Source organism: Dacryopinax primogenitus, assembly GCF_000292625.1.
Source record: "Dacryopinax primogenitus strain DJM-731 SS1 chromosome Unknown DACRYscaffold_4, whole genome shotgun sequence".
Classification (NCBI taxonomy): Eukaryota; Fungi; Basidiomycota; class Dacrymycetes; order Dacrymycetales; family Dacrymycetaceae; genus Dacryopinax; species Dacryopinax primogenitus.
The window spans coordinates 358929-372635 of NW_024467201.1; the positions used below are offsets into that span (position 1 = coordinate 358929).

A 13707-nucleotide genomic window follows, 5' to 3' on the forward strand; every position below is an offset into this window, starting at 1 on the left:
AGAAATGGGAACGAAAGATGGTGGGAGGGAAGGAAGGGATGGTGGTGGGATGGGCGATAGTCCTACATTCTCAAAGGGAGAAGGGAGGGGGATTATGGGGTGCTGCGCACTTGTGTTGCGGTGAGCATTCATCCACAGGTTGCGGAAGGGCGGGTAGAGAGAGGGTGGATGATTGATTGATTACAACGGAGACGACGGGAGACGACGACAACGACAACGAACATGGTTACCTTCGACAAACAAGTTAAAAGGGACAAGGGTAGCATGGGAAATTTCACGTGCCAGGGTTCAAATACATGATGCCGAGATGCCGGATTCGGTTGTGATGGGGACAGTTTCTTGCCGCCGGTTGTAGATTGATACGCGCCTTCTCTCTACATCTGTTGTTCCAGAGGTTCTCGACCATGGTTGAGCGCTGAAGTGGCAAATGCTTGCTAGAGAGACACACCCTGTTCGCGATAGAGAACAGCATATTCATTTGCAATAAAGGAGACGCGTATGTGTAACAGAAAGTGAAGCTAAAACTAATGAGCCCAACAGACACGCAGATGGACACTCGCAATGTTAGCCTGGCTTGCACTATTTCCGGAAACCGGAAACAGTGTCCTCCCACCCAGGCGGCGTGTACCTGCCCTTTTTCTTCTGTTCTCGGGCAATCTCGTAGAATGTACTGCCATCGTATAATCCTCTGATATCTTCTTGGCGGAACATGTTGTCTCTGGGCCAGAAAAGAAGATAGACCGAGAGCCATTCGAATGCACCGCCAAACCTATAGGATCACGTTTGAACATGTACTGTGTAAGTGTAGAGCGGCAACTCACCAGCCGAACGGGTCATAAATTACCTTGTTCTGTAGCATCAGGCCGAGAAGTTCTCGTCCTGTCAACAAATCCTTGTGCGTTTTTGCATTTCTTGTGAACATCTAAATTGCGTTAGGGTGTGTCACCGCCGTACAAGAACACGGTGAGACACACCCTATCAAATGCATTCTTGTCGAACCCTCCATCGTGATCATATGCGCCTGAGTCGCTCCCATGCTTGCCGATCCTGTCGATATTGATCCTCCAAAACAGGTCGGGGATGGGAAACCAGTGCTGAGTCGGCCAAGAGAACGCAAAGTGGATGGCAAAGACGGAGAAAAGGCAGATCGGCAGAGAGAAGCCCAAGACCCAAAAGCCAAAGAAAGTGTCCATGGGCCAGATCTGTCCGTCACCTGGGTCGTGCATTGTCAGTTCACACTCCCGGGAACGCACGTTGCATGTATGCATACCATCGGGGTCGAAGAAATCACAGTGTTTCTCAAGGAATGTGCGCTGGTTCTGAGGACCGGTGGTTTGCGACTTTTGACCTTGGGTACCCTTCACCTCATTCAGCTCCTTCGGGCTCTTCGACATGTCGTTACCCAAGTTGGCGGAGGTCGCATCCTGGGGCATGTCGAAGTGAACACCTTGGGACGGTTCGCCTGGTTCTTTCCTTGGCTTGGTTGTCCTATATCAGTCGGTCAATGTGAGCATATATGCGGTCAAACGAAGGCGGGAAGACGCACAAAACCTCGTACTCCTCTCCAGTCGTACCTCTGCCCTCTCCCTCGCCCGAACCATCCTCTTCCCCCCATCCGTCGTACCCGAACCCCTGCTCCCCTCGGTTCGCTCCACTTTCCTTGATGCTCTTCCCAGGCATGCTTGACATGACTACGTCGAGAAGATCTTCTTCCTCTTCGTCCCTGTCATCCACGTGTTGCATATACGAAGCCACAAGCCTGTCTCCGGCACTAGTTTTATGCTGACCACGCTCATCAAATTCATAACGCTGCTCGGGCCCTTCGTGCTGTCCATGCGGTTGAGGGCCGGTACGCTTCCGATGCTTGCGATGTTTCTTCTTCGCCGCTTGGTGGTCGTGGTGCACGTTCGTATCGGCCATTGGGTTAGCGACAACCGCGAACGAAGGGGCGTTCTTATCTCCTGGATGAGTTTCGAACTGACTCATCTTTGCCGTTGGTTTCCGTGAAGTGCTGGAGGAGGCGTTTCACTGCGTCTGGGGTGGATGATACAACCGAAGAGAGGGAAGCACCTGCACCCAGGAAAGAGAGATTATATACGATCTACATGGGAAGAGCGTGATTCAGGGGAGAGCGAGCCTCGAGAGCCAGAGTAAGGGAAAGTTGTGAGGTCAGGAGGATCGCGAAAGCAGAGTGTGACGTCATCGCCAAGACCCATTTTGGGAGGTCGCGCGACCGAGATGGATCTCTTGTTGCTTCATCCATTTGTTGCTTCATCTAACAGTTCGTCAAGAGCACTTTGTGGCTCTTTCGAAATATCCAGCTCCATAAATGGAAATAATGTTCCATGTTCAAAAGTCTGGTCCGAGTGAAAATGGTCCTTCACAAGTCCTGGGATGTAAATTGATGTGTATTTGTAAATTGAGTTTAATTGGGATCATTCACCGCTCTAGTAGGAGATGCTCAACCAACCACGCACTAGGCAACTGCCTACCCAAACACAGGCATTGAAGAACACTTGAAGTATCAACTTCATTGAGGAGGGAGCCCATCGCAAACAAATGACATCAACAACCCAGATCTCCTTGCTACTGATATCAATCAGTAACATTGCTGCATCTCTGAGAGTTATGAGTGTGATTCCGGACTACAGGTCATTCTTAGATTAAGAAACGGTTTTTGCAGGGTTTAATTCAATGGTGAATCACCAGAATTTGACACGACACGTGACATGGTGGAGGATATGGTTCCAATGCCTGGCAGTCTGGACGTGGGTATGAAATATGTTCATCATTCCTGGTAGAAGGTGATGAGGCCAAAGCAGAGCACCTCGTTCGGAGAGCGGCGGAAGGACCGGACGTCCGTGAGCCTTGTATAACCGCGCAGCACAAACGGGATGTCTGTATGACACAAATGAGCAACTTTTGATGACAAGAGGCCTACTTCACTGCAGTGCACAGATCATACGACCTTTATATCCATCAATACAACCGCGGTTCCGATCTCCAGGAACGTTGATCCCATAGCGAATAAAGCCACATGTGTTGGTTTGCGGAGTGTACACTCTGCAGCCGCCGGGTTTTCATGAATGAATTAAGCTTCCCACGGCGAGGGTCTGTAGAGTTGCAAAGTTCATAAACGTGCGTTACGTCGAAGCATGGCTTGCTCCAACTCCGAAACCCGGACGGCGCTTCCGCTTAGTGGTGGATCATCGTCCTCCAGTGGCGTGTACTTCTTCGTGTTGGAAGAGGAAGCCAGCGCTTGGCAGGAACGCGGAGATGCCGAGGAGGAGGCACGCGAGCTGGAGGAATTGGAGGAGGCGAGAGAAAGGGCGAAGATCGGTGTGCCAGCAACTTGGATGAGCATGCGTTCCCAGCCCTGTGCGCATGGTTGGACCGAATCGCCGGCAAGGGAAACGAAACATCGGCCAGCGGTGAATAGCCACCAAGAGTTATTTGAAAAATAAATATACATGTTGCTCAGTAGTTTGATGTATCAAAACGTCTAGAAGATCTTCTCACATATACAGAGGTTCAACATCGCTTTATTGAGTCTATTCATTCAGTTGATCCAGTGCAAGACAGGGTTGTAATTGAGAAATTTGTCATTGGGTGCCGTTAAATAATTGAGTTTTGGTCGGCGGGCCGAGATGTTTGAGACCTGATTCGAAAGCAGGCGCCGGGGATGTCTAATCAGATTCTCGTTTCCTCGTGGATCCGATTTGGCCAGCGGGAACGCTTGAATTAGAACTGTACAGTGTGGGAAGGTGGATGTTGCACGTGCAGACTCGAGGTATATGGAGGTGCATGTGGGGGGTGCATGTGGTGCGGTGAGACAAGGCTAACGCCGGCTGTGACAAGTGAACAAGGGAGGTTGAGTTGAACGATGCACGTGCGTGGATGCAGAAGTTTAAGGGCGTTGAAGTGGCGCGGACAAGGACGAAAAAGGGAAGATGTGATTGGACCCGATGACGAAAGGGACAGCGCGTCACTGTTGAACCACAAGGATCACTTCACCTACCAGGCCAGCACCGAACGTCCCTTCATGGTTCTCATCATGAATATCCCAATTTTAGCAAAGGCACCGTTCCCCCTTAAAGAACGCTCAACCCAATGGAACACCAAGGCTCCCTCGTCGGCTTACTTCTCCCCCGTATAGCCCCACTTCAACCCACAGGGATTCACCATGAAGGCCGTCGCTGCCATCATTGGCGTTCTCGCCGCATCCTTCGTCGTCGCCGCTCCCCAGGCAGTAGACACAACCTATCCCTACACTGGACCTGCGGTTCCCATCGGCGACCTCGTCGACCAGACCATCAACGGGAACGGCAAGGGCTTCCCTCGTCTCGTTGAGCACCCCGCCGTCTCGCCCAAGTCTGCCAATCCCACCAACAACATCAACGTCATCTCCTACTCCTACCTCCCTGATGGCGTCCACGTCCACTTCCAGACTCCCTTTGGCATTGGCAAGGCCCCCATGGTCAAGTACGGCACACACCCTGAGAAGCTGGTCTACGAGGCATTCGGTCACAGTCGCACGTGAGTCTCAAAGTCACCTGACCGCATACATCTTGCCCACAACGCACTATAGATACGACCGCACGCCTCCCTGCTCGTTGGTCTCTGTGACGCAGTGCTCCCAGTTCTTCCATGAAGTCTCCCTCCAGGGCCTCGAGAAGGGCAAGACGTACTACTACCAGATTCCGGGTGGCAACGGCACGGCCGAGTCTCACATCCTCTATTTCTCCACTGCTAAGAAGGCTGGCGACAAGACCGGCTTCTCTGTCGCGGTCCTCAACGATATGGGGTACACCAACGCTGCAGGCACCTTCCAGCAGCTCCTCAAGGCAGTCGACGACGGCGTTGCGTTCGCCTGGCACGGTGGTGATATCTCCTACGCTGATGACTGGTACTCTGGTATCCTCGGCTGCGCAGATGACTGGCCCGTTTGCTACAACGGCACCAACAACACCGGTCAGCTCCCCCCTGGTGACTTCCCCCCCACGTACTTCATGCCCCTGCCCGAAGGTGAGATCCCCAACCAGGGTGGCCCCTACGGTGGTGACATCAGCCCTCTGTACGAGAGCAACTGGGATCTCTGGCAGCAATGGATCAACAACATCACCACCAAGGTCCCGTACATGGTCCTTCCTGGTAACCACGAGGCGTCATGCGCCGAGTTCGATGGCCCGAACAACGAGCTCACCGCCCTCCTCGTCGACGGCAAGATCAACTCGACTGCCAACAGCTCCGAGCTCTCCTACTGGTCCTGCCCCCCTTCCCAGCGCAACTTCACCGCATACAACCATCGTTTCCGTATGCCTGGTGCCGAGACGGGCGGTGTCTCCAACTTCTGGTACTCCTTCGACTACGGTCTTGCTCATTTCATCTCCTTCGACGGTGAGACGGATTACTACCAGTCCCCCGAGTGGCCGTTCGTTGCCGACCTGACTGGCAACGAGACCCACCCTCTGCAGAACCAGACCTTCCCTACTGACTCTGGTCCGTTCGGCGCCATTGACGGCTCATACAAGAACAACTCTGCCTACCAGCAGCTGAAGTGGATCAAGGAGGATCTGGCTTCGATCGACCGCTCCAAGACCCCTTGGGTGTTCGCCATGTCTCACCGTCCTATGTACTCCACCGAGACCTCTTCGTACCAGACTCACATGCGTGCTGCTTTTGAGTCCCTCTTCCTCGAGTACAACGTGGATCTGTACCTCTCGGGCCACATCCACTGGTACGAGCGTCTCTGGCCTCTCGGCGCGAACGGAACGATCGACATGTCCGGCGTTGTGGATAACAACACCTACAAGCTTGTTGAGGGCCGCAAGTCCATGGTCCACCTCATCAACGGCATGGCCGGCAACATTGAGTCCCACAGCACGCTCGGCACCGAGAAGGTGCTTAACATCACCGCCGTTCTGGACTTCCTCCACTACGGCTACTCAAAGCTCACCGTGCACAACGAGACTACCGCGACGTGGCAGTATATCAAGGGTGACGACGGCTCCATCGGAGATACCCTTACGCTCATCAAGGCTTAAACGCGTCTGTTATGTTCCTTACGACTATTCGATTAGACTGAGTCCACGCGCAGCATATGTCGTGCAAGGACTTTTGGTCCGAAGGACTTATATTTTGTAATGCGATGCCTTGCTCTGAGAACTTCACTGTTGTAGAGTGAATAAAACTACGTTATACTCTAGTAAGCTGAACGCTTGGGTGGTAGACACTAAGCAAGCAAGTATCTGCAAATCACGTGAGTGAGAGCATCGTGACCATACGACAAGATCAGACCTCAACGACTCACGCATCTCTACCGTCAGACGGAGAGCCAGAGCCACTGACGAGCCAATTCCACAACTCGATGACCTCTTCGTTGAGAGTCTTGATTTCATTTGCTTCACGGTACGTCTCCACTCCTCTTTGCGCCATGCTCTATATCTGCGATAGTGCTCTGAGTCGCTGTAGATCTTGTTGTACTCCCAATCTATTGGCACATGGACATAATCCCTGGTGCGCGTGCCAGCTTCCAGAGAAAGGAGGGTGCTGGTAGACGTGGTGTCGCTCGATGCGGTGCTGTTGGATGCGGCTGACTCTGGCGTGCTTAAATCCCTGGGGGGTACAGGGCTGTCGAGGGAGGAGTATGGAAGGAGGAAGCTCTCTCCGGTGAACCGCTCTGCCTGCTCATCGAATACGCGCCGGAGTCTTCTTGCTTTCGCAAGATTAAACTCGGTCTCGAGCATTCAAGCGGTCGATTTCAGCATCCAAGCGGCGTTGGATGTCGGCAATCCGTTCGTTGCTTGAATAGAGCCGTGACTCATCGACTTGAACTGTGATACTAGGTTAACCCGACTCGCTTCGCTCAGCGTAGTTATGTGAAAGACCCTATGTATTGCCTCGGAGTCTTTTTTTGGTACATTTGTTGTATCTACATACATTTCAATCATAATAGGAAATTGCAGGAGAAAGAAAAATAGAAAAGCAGGTATCTAAGAAATATTGGAAAGAACTTTGGGATATTAGAAAGTGTACAAATGTGAGCTAGGGTCCGAAATCCGCGTCGCATTTTTGAGGGTCTCACCTGGGCTCTTACTATCAAGTGTACACTTTGTACACTTTTTTGTAGTTAGAAAATTTATTAATAAATTTATTCACCTACCATTGGAAAGTGTACAAATGTCAGCAAGGGTCCCAAGTCACATTTTTGAGGGTCTCACCCAGGCTCTTACAATCAAGTGTACACTTTTGTACACTTTATACACTTTTTTGTAGTTAAAGGATTTTTTAATTAATAGTTGTATTACTACTGTAATACAAAATGTACAAATTTCTGTCAGGGTCCGACATCCACGTCTAGCACCCCCAAATGCCACGTGTGCTTGTCTACACTGCCAGGGGGGGGTTGCTATTAATTATTAGACTAGGGGAGCCCATCTCGCTTCACTCTAGGTGCAAGGGTCTTTTATTTGCTACATGATATGTCCCGTCACCCATCTCCTGTCTCCCATGTCCCATGTCCCATGTCCTGTGTCCTGTGTCCCCTCCCCCCTCTCCGATGTCCCGTGTCCCGTGTCCCATGTCTTTTTCAGTCTCCCTAGCACTACACTCAATATACATGGTGTATGCTACACCTTCCATATATTCAATATATTATTTGTTGACAATTAATAGGGGTTATAGGTTAGAGGTAGGGTTTAATATGGGCCAGGGTTAGCTAACCCTCAGCCTTCTCGGGTCCCGCACTGCCGCAGTGGAAGCAGATTTAGTTCCTCTTCTAAATTTGGACTTAGGGTCCGGATTTACTTCCTTCCTACACGTGGTGCCACGTGAACCACGTGCTTTTCGCGCGTGGCTTTGCCCCCGGCTTCTTCATATTTGCTTCAGTATAGTTAATTCTGCCTCTGTGCCATTTCCGGAGGAAACTATTCTGGCCTGACTGACATTAGCAGATATGCAAGCCTTGAAGTGCAAAGTTCACGCACTCTGTATGTATTTACTGGTTTGTGAACGGATAGAAGCCAAGGTGGAATTTGAGGTGAGAACACGCGCGACACTGCATACTTTAACTCCGCAGTTCCGGTGATGAGTTCTGCATGGATTGCGGATATTGACGGCCATGATCCTGTGCTGTTCCCCTTGTTTCTGAGCACTGTGTCATTAGTTTTTCCTATTTTAAATGATATAAGACAAGCCACCTTGATGACAAATTCCCGTGCTAGACAGTACGTGCGCAGTTCAAACAGAGAATAGAATGCCTCAAGAACCACGACACGGAACACAGAGCACTCACGTGATCGCTAAGGGGCAGTGCTCATAATAATCTTCAACTTATTTACGCACGGATTCATCATCACGCGCCTTGATCTCGCTGTTCAGACCACTAAGGATCTCAGAAACGACTTGATGACAATCTTGTGGCCAAACGAGAAATCGGTGTCCAAATATGAGCAGGTTTTCATTATCCAAGGTGGATTCGTGCTGGGAGCCTTCAGCGGTGAGAGTCGTGCGTGCGCTTCAGATTAAAAGGATCAGGAACCGAATAGACCACCTTCCCGCAGGGAGTCAATCAGGTATCAACCTTGGCAGCTCTAGTGTCCAATGGCAGTCCCGCAGTTTGAGAGAACGCCTGGTCGCTCTTTGGTTCGGCTGCCCGGCTCCGGAACTGCTTCGAGTATGAATTCCGAATCGGACCTAATGGACGGACAAATGCGCGTGCATTTGTGCCAACCTGGAAAACGATGGAAGTATTTTCCTTTGGAACAGCAGCTGAGGGTGGTCAGAACTTACATGCAGGGATCATGATCATGGGAGAAGAACGCGAACAGTCCCACAATCGGTCTAATCGATTCTGATCAAAGACGCCTCCGTCATCCGTAAGCCCGACTTAGTACCGATGTCGACAAGTTATGTCAACGAATCTTTCAGCACAGCTGCTGTGTTCCTGAGCCATATGGGCTTGACCGGTGACTCTCCACCAAGCCGGAATAACCAGCGGAAATGTTCCGCACTTTGCACCCGATTCGTCACCAAACCCCTGCCAAGTGTTCAGACCTACCGTGCGACAACAAAACTCACGCCGAACTGCCGCTGAACTGTTTACTCCGAACCGCATGGTGTCTATAGTGTCGAGCCCGTTATATGAGGCAGTCCATGAACGTTCGTCTCTTGGTTTGCGGCTCCCGCATGCGACGCTCTCCATCCACCACTCCTCAAGTGGATTTTTCTTGGCTGCAAAACCTTTCTTTCTAATTTCCAATTCATCTCTGGATCTCTGACTCTGAGTACCTTCGCCTAATCCGCGAGAGTTGAGACGCATGCTTTCCAACGTGCGCGTATTGATTGGCACCTTCTGGAAGAACACGCCCGCATGCATACAGTCACCACTATGACCCACCTCGGTCTCGCTCTTTCTTCATTCCAGAGACGGGAATCAAGACCCGGAGCCTCCAGTTAGCATCCAGCGTGTACTTAAAGAAGGGCACGCAACTTGACAGAGCCTTGCCAGAGGTCTTGAGAGTCTGTCTAACATTCTCAGCGCCTGACTGTTTATCAGCCATGGCTCGCTTCTCTTTGTTCTCCCTGCTTGTCTCTGTACTCGCTGCTTCTGGAGTCCTCGCTGTGGCGAATACGAACGAATCTTTCTCATTTGCCCATGTCCCCGGTGCGACACCTTTCAACCCATATGAGCCGCTCGAGCACCGTATCGCATATGCCGGTGCCAGGGGCATGTTCGTCAGCTGGAACACCTTTGCACAGCTTGACACCCCCACGGTTTGGTACGGATGCGACCCGTTCGACGTCACCAGCAAGGCTACCGGAAACAGCACTATCTATCCGACCAGCCGCACTTGGAATCATCATGTCAAGCTAACCGACCTCAAGCCCAACACCAAGTACTGGTACTACGTCAGCAACACTAACTGCTATGGGTGCAGCGAACTGCCTATGTACACGTTCACCACCGCTCGCGAAGCGGGTGATGAGACCCCTTACTCGGCTGCCGTTGCTGTCGATCTTGGTCTGATGGGGAAGGATGGGTTGAGCAACCATGTCGGGTTTGGTGGTGCTGCCAATCCCTTGGGACCCAACGACACGAACACCATCCAATCCTTGCTAATGTATAAGGAGTGAGTTCATCATCAAATGATAAGGCGTTGAGGCACTGATAACAACGGTTCAGTACGTACGACTTCCTAGCCCACTTTGGTGACATCGCCTATGCCGATTACGCGCTGAAGGAGTCGTGGCAAGGGTACTTCGGCAACGACAGTCTGATTCCCAACAAGACTTCCATCGCTACTTTGTATGAGTCACTGCTTGAGCAGTACTACGATGAGATGCAGCCCATCAGCGCTGTTAAGCCGTACATGGTCGGCCCTGGAAACCATGAGGGTATGTCCGCCAAAGATGAAGTTGCTCTTATCTTACGTGTTGTGGATCCCAGCCAATTGCGACAACGGTGGAACGACCGACACGGTGCACAACATCTCCTACACCGTCTCGATCTGCGTTCCAGGTCAGACTAACTTCACGGGCTACATCAACCATTTCCGCATGCCTTCTGAAGAATCAAGCGGGAATGGAAACTTCTGGTACTCATTTGACCACGGCATGGTGCATTGGGTTGCCATCGATACGGAGACGGATATCGGGCAGAATCTCACGTCTCCCGACGAGCCGGGAGGATCGGAGAACGAGAACTCGGGTCCTTTCGGGACATACAACCAGCAGCTCAACTGGCTCGACCAGGATCTTGCCAGCGTCGACAGAAGCAAGACGCCTTGGATCGTCGTCGGTGCCCACAGGCCATGGTACGTAAGTGCGAAGAACAGGAGCTCGACGATCTGCCTTGATTGCCGGCATACGTTCGAGCCGATCCTTATCAAGCATAACGTTGACTTGGTCATGCATGGCCATGTCCACGTGTATGAGCGTAATCAGCCAATGAAGAACTGTACGTCCTTTTGTGTCACTCTGCAATGCCTCTGTACTGACGAGATTCGTGGACTATAGATAACCCCGATCCGAACGGGCTTAACAACCCCTCGTCGCCTTGGTACATCGTCAACGGCGCAGCGGGGCACTACGATGGACTCGATTCGCTCAACGCTCAGCTAAACAATTACTCTGTGGTGGCGACGGACAAGGTGTACGGGTGGAGCAGGCTGACGTTCCATAACCGCACGCATATGACGCACCAGTTTGTGGCGAGCAAGAACGGGACGGTCTTGGATACCGCTACTCTCTACAAAGAGCATTGCTGATACTATGACAAGGCATCAGAGGGTATAGAAGACGTGTTCACAAAATGGGGGTTGATAGATGATAATGACAATCACATGGTCGATGCCGTCATGCTCCACTGATGTGTTGACCGTCATCCCTTTTCTGTGAACCCTACCATGCCCTGATCTACCGCGCGCTAGTCGACCTTCCCTTCCCCCTGACCAGCAACGACCAACACCTAGCAATCTCCAATGGCCAACAACACGAACCCCCCGCCAGACTACACTTATGCCATGAACCAGGTAGACGTCCCGCCCGGCCAAAGCGGGCAGAACAACCAGCTTCTCCAACCTGGGTCCCCGAACCCTGCTCTGACGGCCCGACGCTCGATGGAGGACGAGATGCGCGAGCTGCCGGAGGGGTGGGTGAGACAGTGGGATCCTGCGTGCGTCTCTATTCGTTCCCGACCTGCACTTGCTGACTGGGTGGTGGTATGAAGTCAGAACCACCATTTCTATGTCGACACGCGGGCGACACCACCTCGCTCTATCTGGGTTCATCCTTATGACGACCCCGAATATCTCTCTACGTTGCCTGATGCACACCCTGCCAAAGTGTGGCACAATACCCAACAGCAGCAGCATACCACGACCACAGCTGGGGGCGCCTCCGGACCGGCGGGGACGTCCGGCTCGGCCCCGCACGCACGGAAGCATGGGGTGTTTACCAAACTGCATGATAAACTGACCGGGACGACGAAAGAGGAGAGAGACGCGGAAAAAGAGCGCCAGCGGCAAGCTCGTTTAGCCCATGAACAGGTACGTCCTCTTGTTCTCAAATTTTGATGCCGAGGACAGATGTATGCGCTATCGTAGGAGATGCAGCGCCGTTATGCGGAGCGGCAGCAGCAGATCGCCCAGCAAGGATATCCTGCAGGCTACGCACCGGGTGGGTTCGCACCACCAGGGGGGATGTACGCCCGCCAGAGGTACGGTTACGGGGGTTATCCGGGGTACGGATATGGTCCCGGAGGGTTTGGGAGAACAGGGGGCATGGGAGGCATGGGCATGGGCTTGCCGTTGTTCGGCGGATTAGCGGGAGGGCTGTTGTTGGGGGATATGTTGGGGGATGCTGGGGATGGAGGTGGGTGGGGAGATGGGGGCGATGGGGGTAGGTGGGGAGATGGAGGGGATGGAGGGGATGGAGGTGGATGGGGTGATGGCGGTGACGGCGGAGGGGATGGAGGAGGGTGGGGCGACGGAGGGGATGGTGGTGGTGATGGTGGTGGTGATTTTGGCGGTGGGGATGGCGGTGGGGATGGCGGTGGGGATGGAGGTGGGGGTGGTGATTTCGGTGGTGGGGGCGATTGAGGAAATTGACACGCCTTGAAGTGAGTGCCTGCTGAACAGGGTTGTAATCTCTTGCTGTAGAACATGAAATGAAGATAGTACATGTGGTCCGTTAATTATACATGCAAATCCAGCCGGATACAGTCATCTAGCTCTTCGCTCTCACCTCTCAACCTCTCTACCACAAGCATCTAATATCCCGCGGCGAAATACCTCAATCTCCCAACGACGAACACCACACTCGCAGGTAGCTCATACATCGCCAGCCCCAGCAAACAAAGCACCAGTATAATGACACCCACTGACCCACATTAGTCATCACATAACCAAGTACTGAGCCAGACAGACGCACCAGAGAGCCCCTTCTCCCAGGGCTGCATCATACTCAGCCCCCAGTCGACTTCTAGCCTCAGCCAGGCTCGTGCCCAAGGGGAAGCGTAGGGGTCTTTCCAGGGCCGTTTCCTCCTCCTTGAAGGGTATGAGGGTTGGTCGGTCCTGCAGGCCGAGGGTGGCTGGAGAATGGGCGAGGAGCTGGGGGAGGGAAGTGAGGTGTACCGGAGTGGGGATGGGGAGAAGGGTGGAGCGGTGTACGAGTGTGATGAGGGCGGTTTGCTGAGGGGCGGAGGGGTGTATTGGTATGAGGCGCTAGTTCCAGGAGGGAGGAAGAGGGGCATGTCTAGTCGTGTAGTGAATGTTAGGTTGTGGATGTCCTTGTGTGGTTGTAGATGTTATGTGCCGCCTAGTACATGGTCGAGGATGACTATCCCCCATCCCACAATCAACCGTTCAAATACGGTATTGTAGCAGACATGTCCCAAGCGTGATGGCTGGTCCATACGGCTTGAGAGCATTCCAGTTAACCAGCCGTCATTCCGCGAGACACATCAAGTGAGCAGCCAGAACTCGATGTTCCCTTCAGTGATTCCTTTGGCGTCTGGCATATGAGTGAACACCACCAGAGGTAATATAATTAGACAACTGAAGAGGTTGGAAGTACAGGCATTGGAGTTGCTGTCCTTATATAGCAGAAACGACTTGGAGAAGTAGGAGCTGCTGAGAGCTGCCTGATTGAGCTTCAAGCAAGTGACGCGTCAACGTCATTAGTTGGCACGTGACGAATACAAATACA

General features: G+C 52.4%; 6 protein-coding genes across 6 annotated transcripts; 3 read left to right on the forward strand and 3 right to left on the reverse strand.

Moving 5' to 3' along the window:
- Nucleotides 1-579: 579 nt before the first annotated feature.
- On the reverse strand, nt 580-1394 carry DACRYDRAFT_48378 (Caleosin-domain-containing protein; the record flags this gene model as incomplete). The annotated part of the gene is made up of 4 exons (XM_040774828.1): nt 580-769; nt 822-922; nt 975-1213; nt 1271-1394. 4 exons carry the CDS (start codon nt 1392-1394, stop codon nt 580-582), a joined length of 654 nt encoding a protein of 217 aa, XP_040630971.1.
- A 1761-nt stretch (nt 1395-3155) lies between these two features.
- Nucleotides 3156-6044, forward strand: DACRYDRAFT_114495 (acid phosphatase AphA; the record flags this gene model as incomplete). The annotated part of the gene is made up of 3 exons (XM_040769830.1): nt 3156-3431; nt 4157-4536; nt 4589-6044. The coding sequence occupies 3 exons, from the start codon at nt 3156-3158 to the stop codon at nt 6042-6044; spliced, it is 2112 nt and encodes a 703-aa protein (XP_040630972.1).
- Nucleotides 6045-6306: 262 nt separating this feature from the next.
- On the reverse strand, nt 6307-6746 carry DACRYDRAFT_105145 (uncharacterized protein; the record flags this gene model as incomplete). The annotated part of the gene is made up of 2 exons (XM_040768045.1): nt 6307-6438; nt 6501-6746. The coding sequence occupies 2 exons, from the start codon at nt 6744-6746 to the stop codon at nt 6307-6309; spliced, it is 378 nt and encodes a 125-aa protein (XP_040630973.1).
- A 2812-nt stretch (nt 6747-9558) lies between these two features.
- Nucleotides 9559-11267, forward strand: DACRYDRAFT_87382 (Metallo-dependent phosphatase; the record flags this gene model as incomplete). Its single annotated transcript, XM_040776804.1, has 5 exons — nt 9559-9657; nt 9691-10130; nt 10184-10395; nt 10448-10957; nt 11017-11267. 5 exons carry the CDS (start codon nt 9559-9561, stop codon nt 11265-11267), a joined length of 1512 nt encoding a protein of 503 aa, XP_040630974.1.
- A 213-nt stretch (nt 11268-11480) lies between these two features.
- DACRYDRAFT_105147 (uncharacterized protein) lies at nt 11481-12599 on the forward strand (the record flags this gene model as incomplete). Its single annotated transcript, XM_040768046.1, has 3 exons — nt 11481-11674; nt 11729-12047; nt 12105-12599. 3 exons carry the CDS (start codon nt 11481-11483, stop codon nt 12597-12599), a joined length of 1008 nt encoding a protein of 335 aa, XP_040630975.1.
- Nucleotides 12600-12769: 170 nt separating this feature from the next.
- On the reverse strand, nt 12770-13252 carry DACRYDRAFT_105148 (uncharacterized protein; the record flags this gene model as incomplete). The annotated part of the gene is made up of 2 exons (XM_040768047.1): nt 12770-12879; nt 12931-13252. 2 exons carry the CDS (start codon nt 13250-13252, stop codon nt 12770-12772), a joined length of 432 nt encoding a protein of 143 aa, XP_040630976.1.
- Nucleotides 13253-13707: the final 455 nt, after the last annotated feature.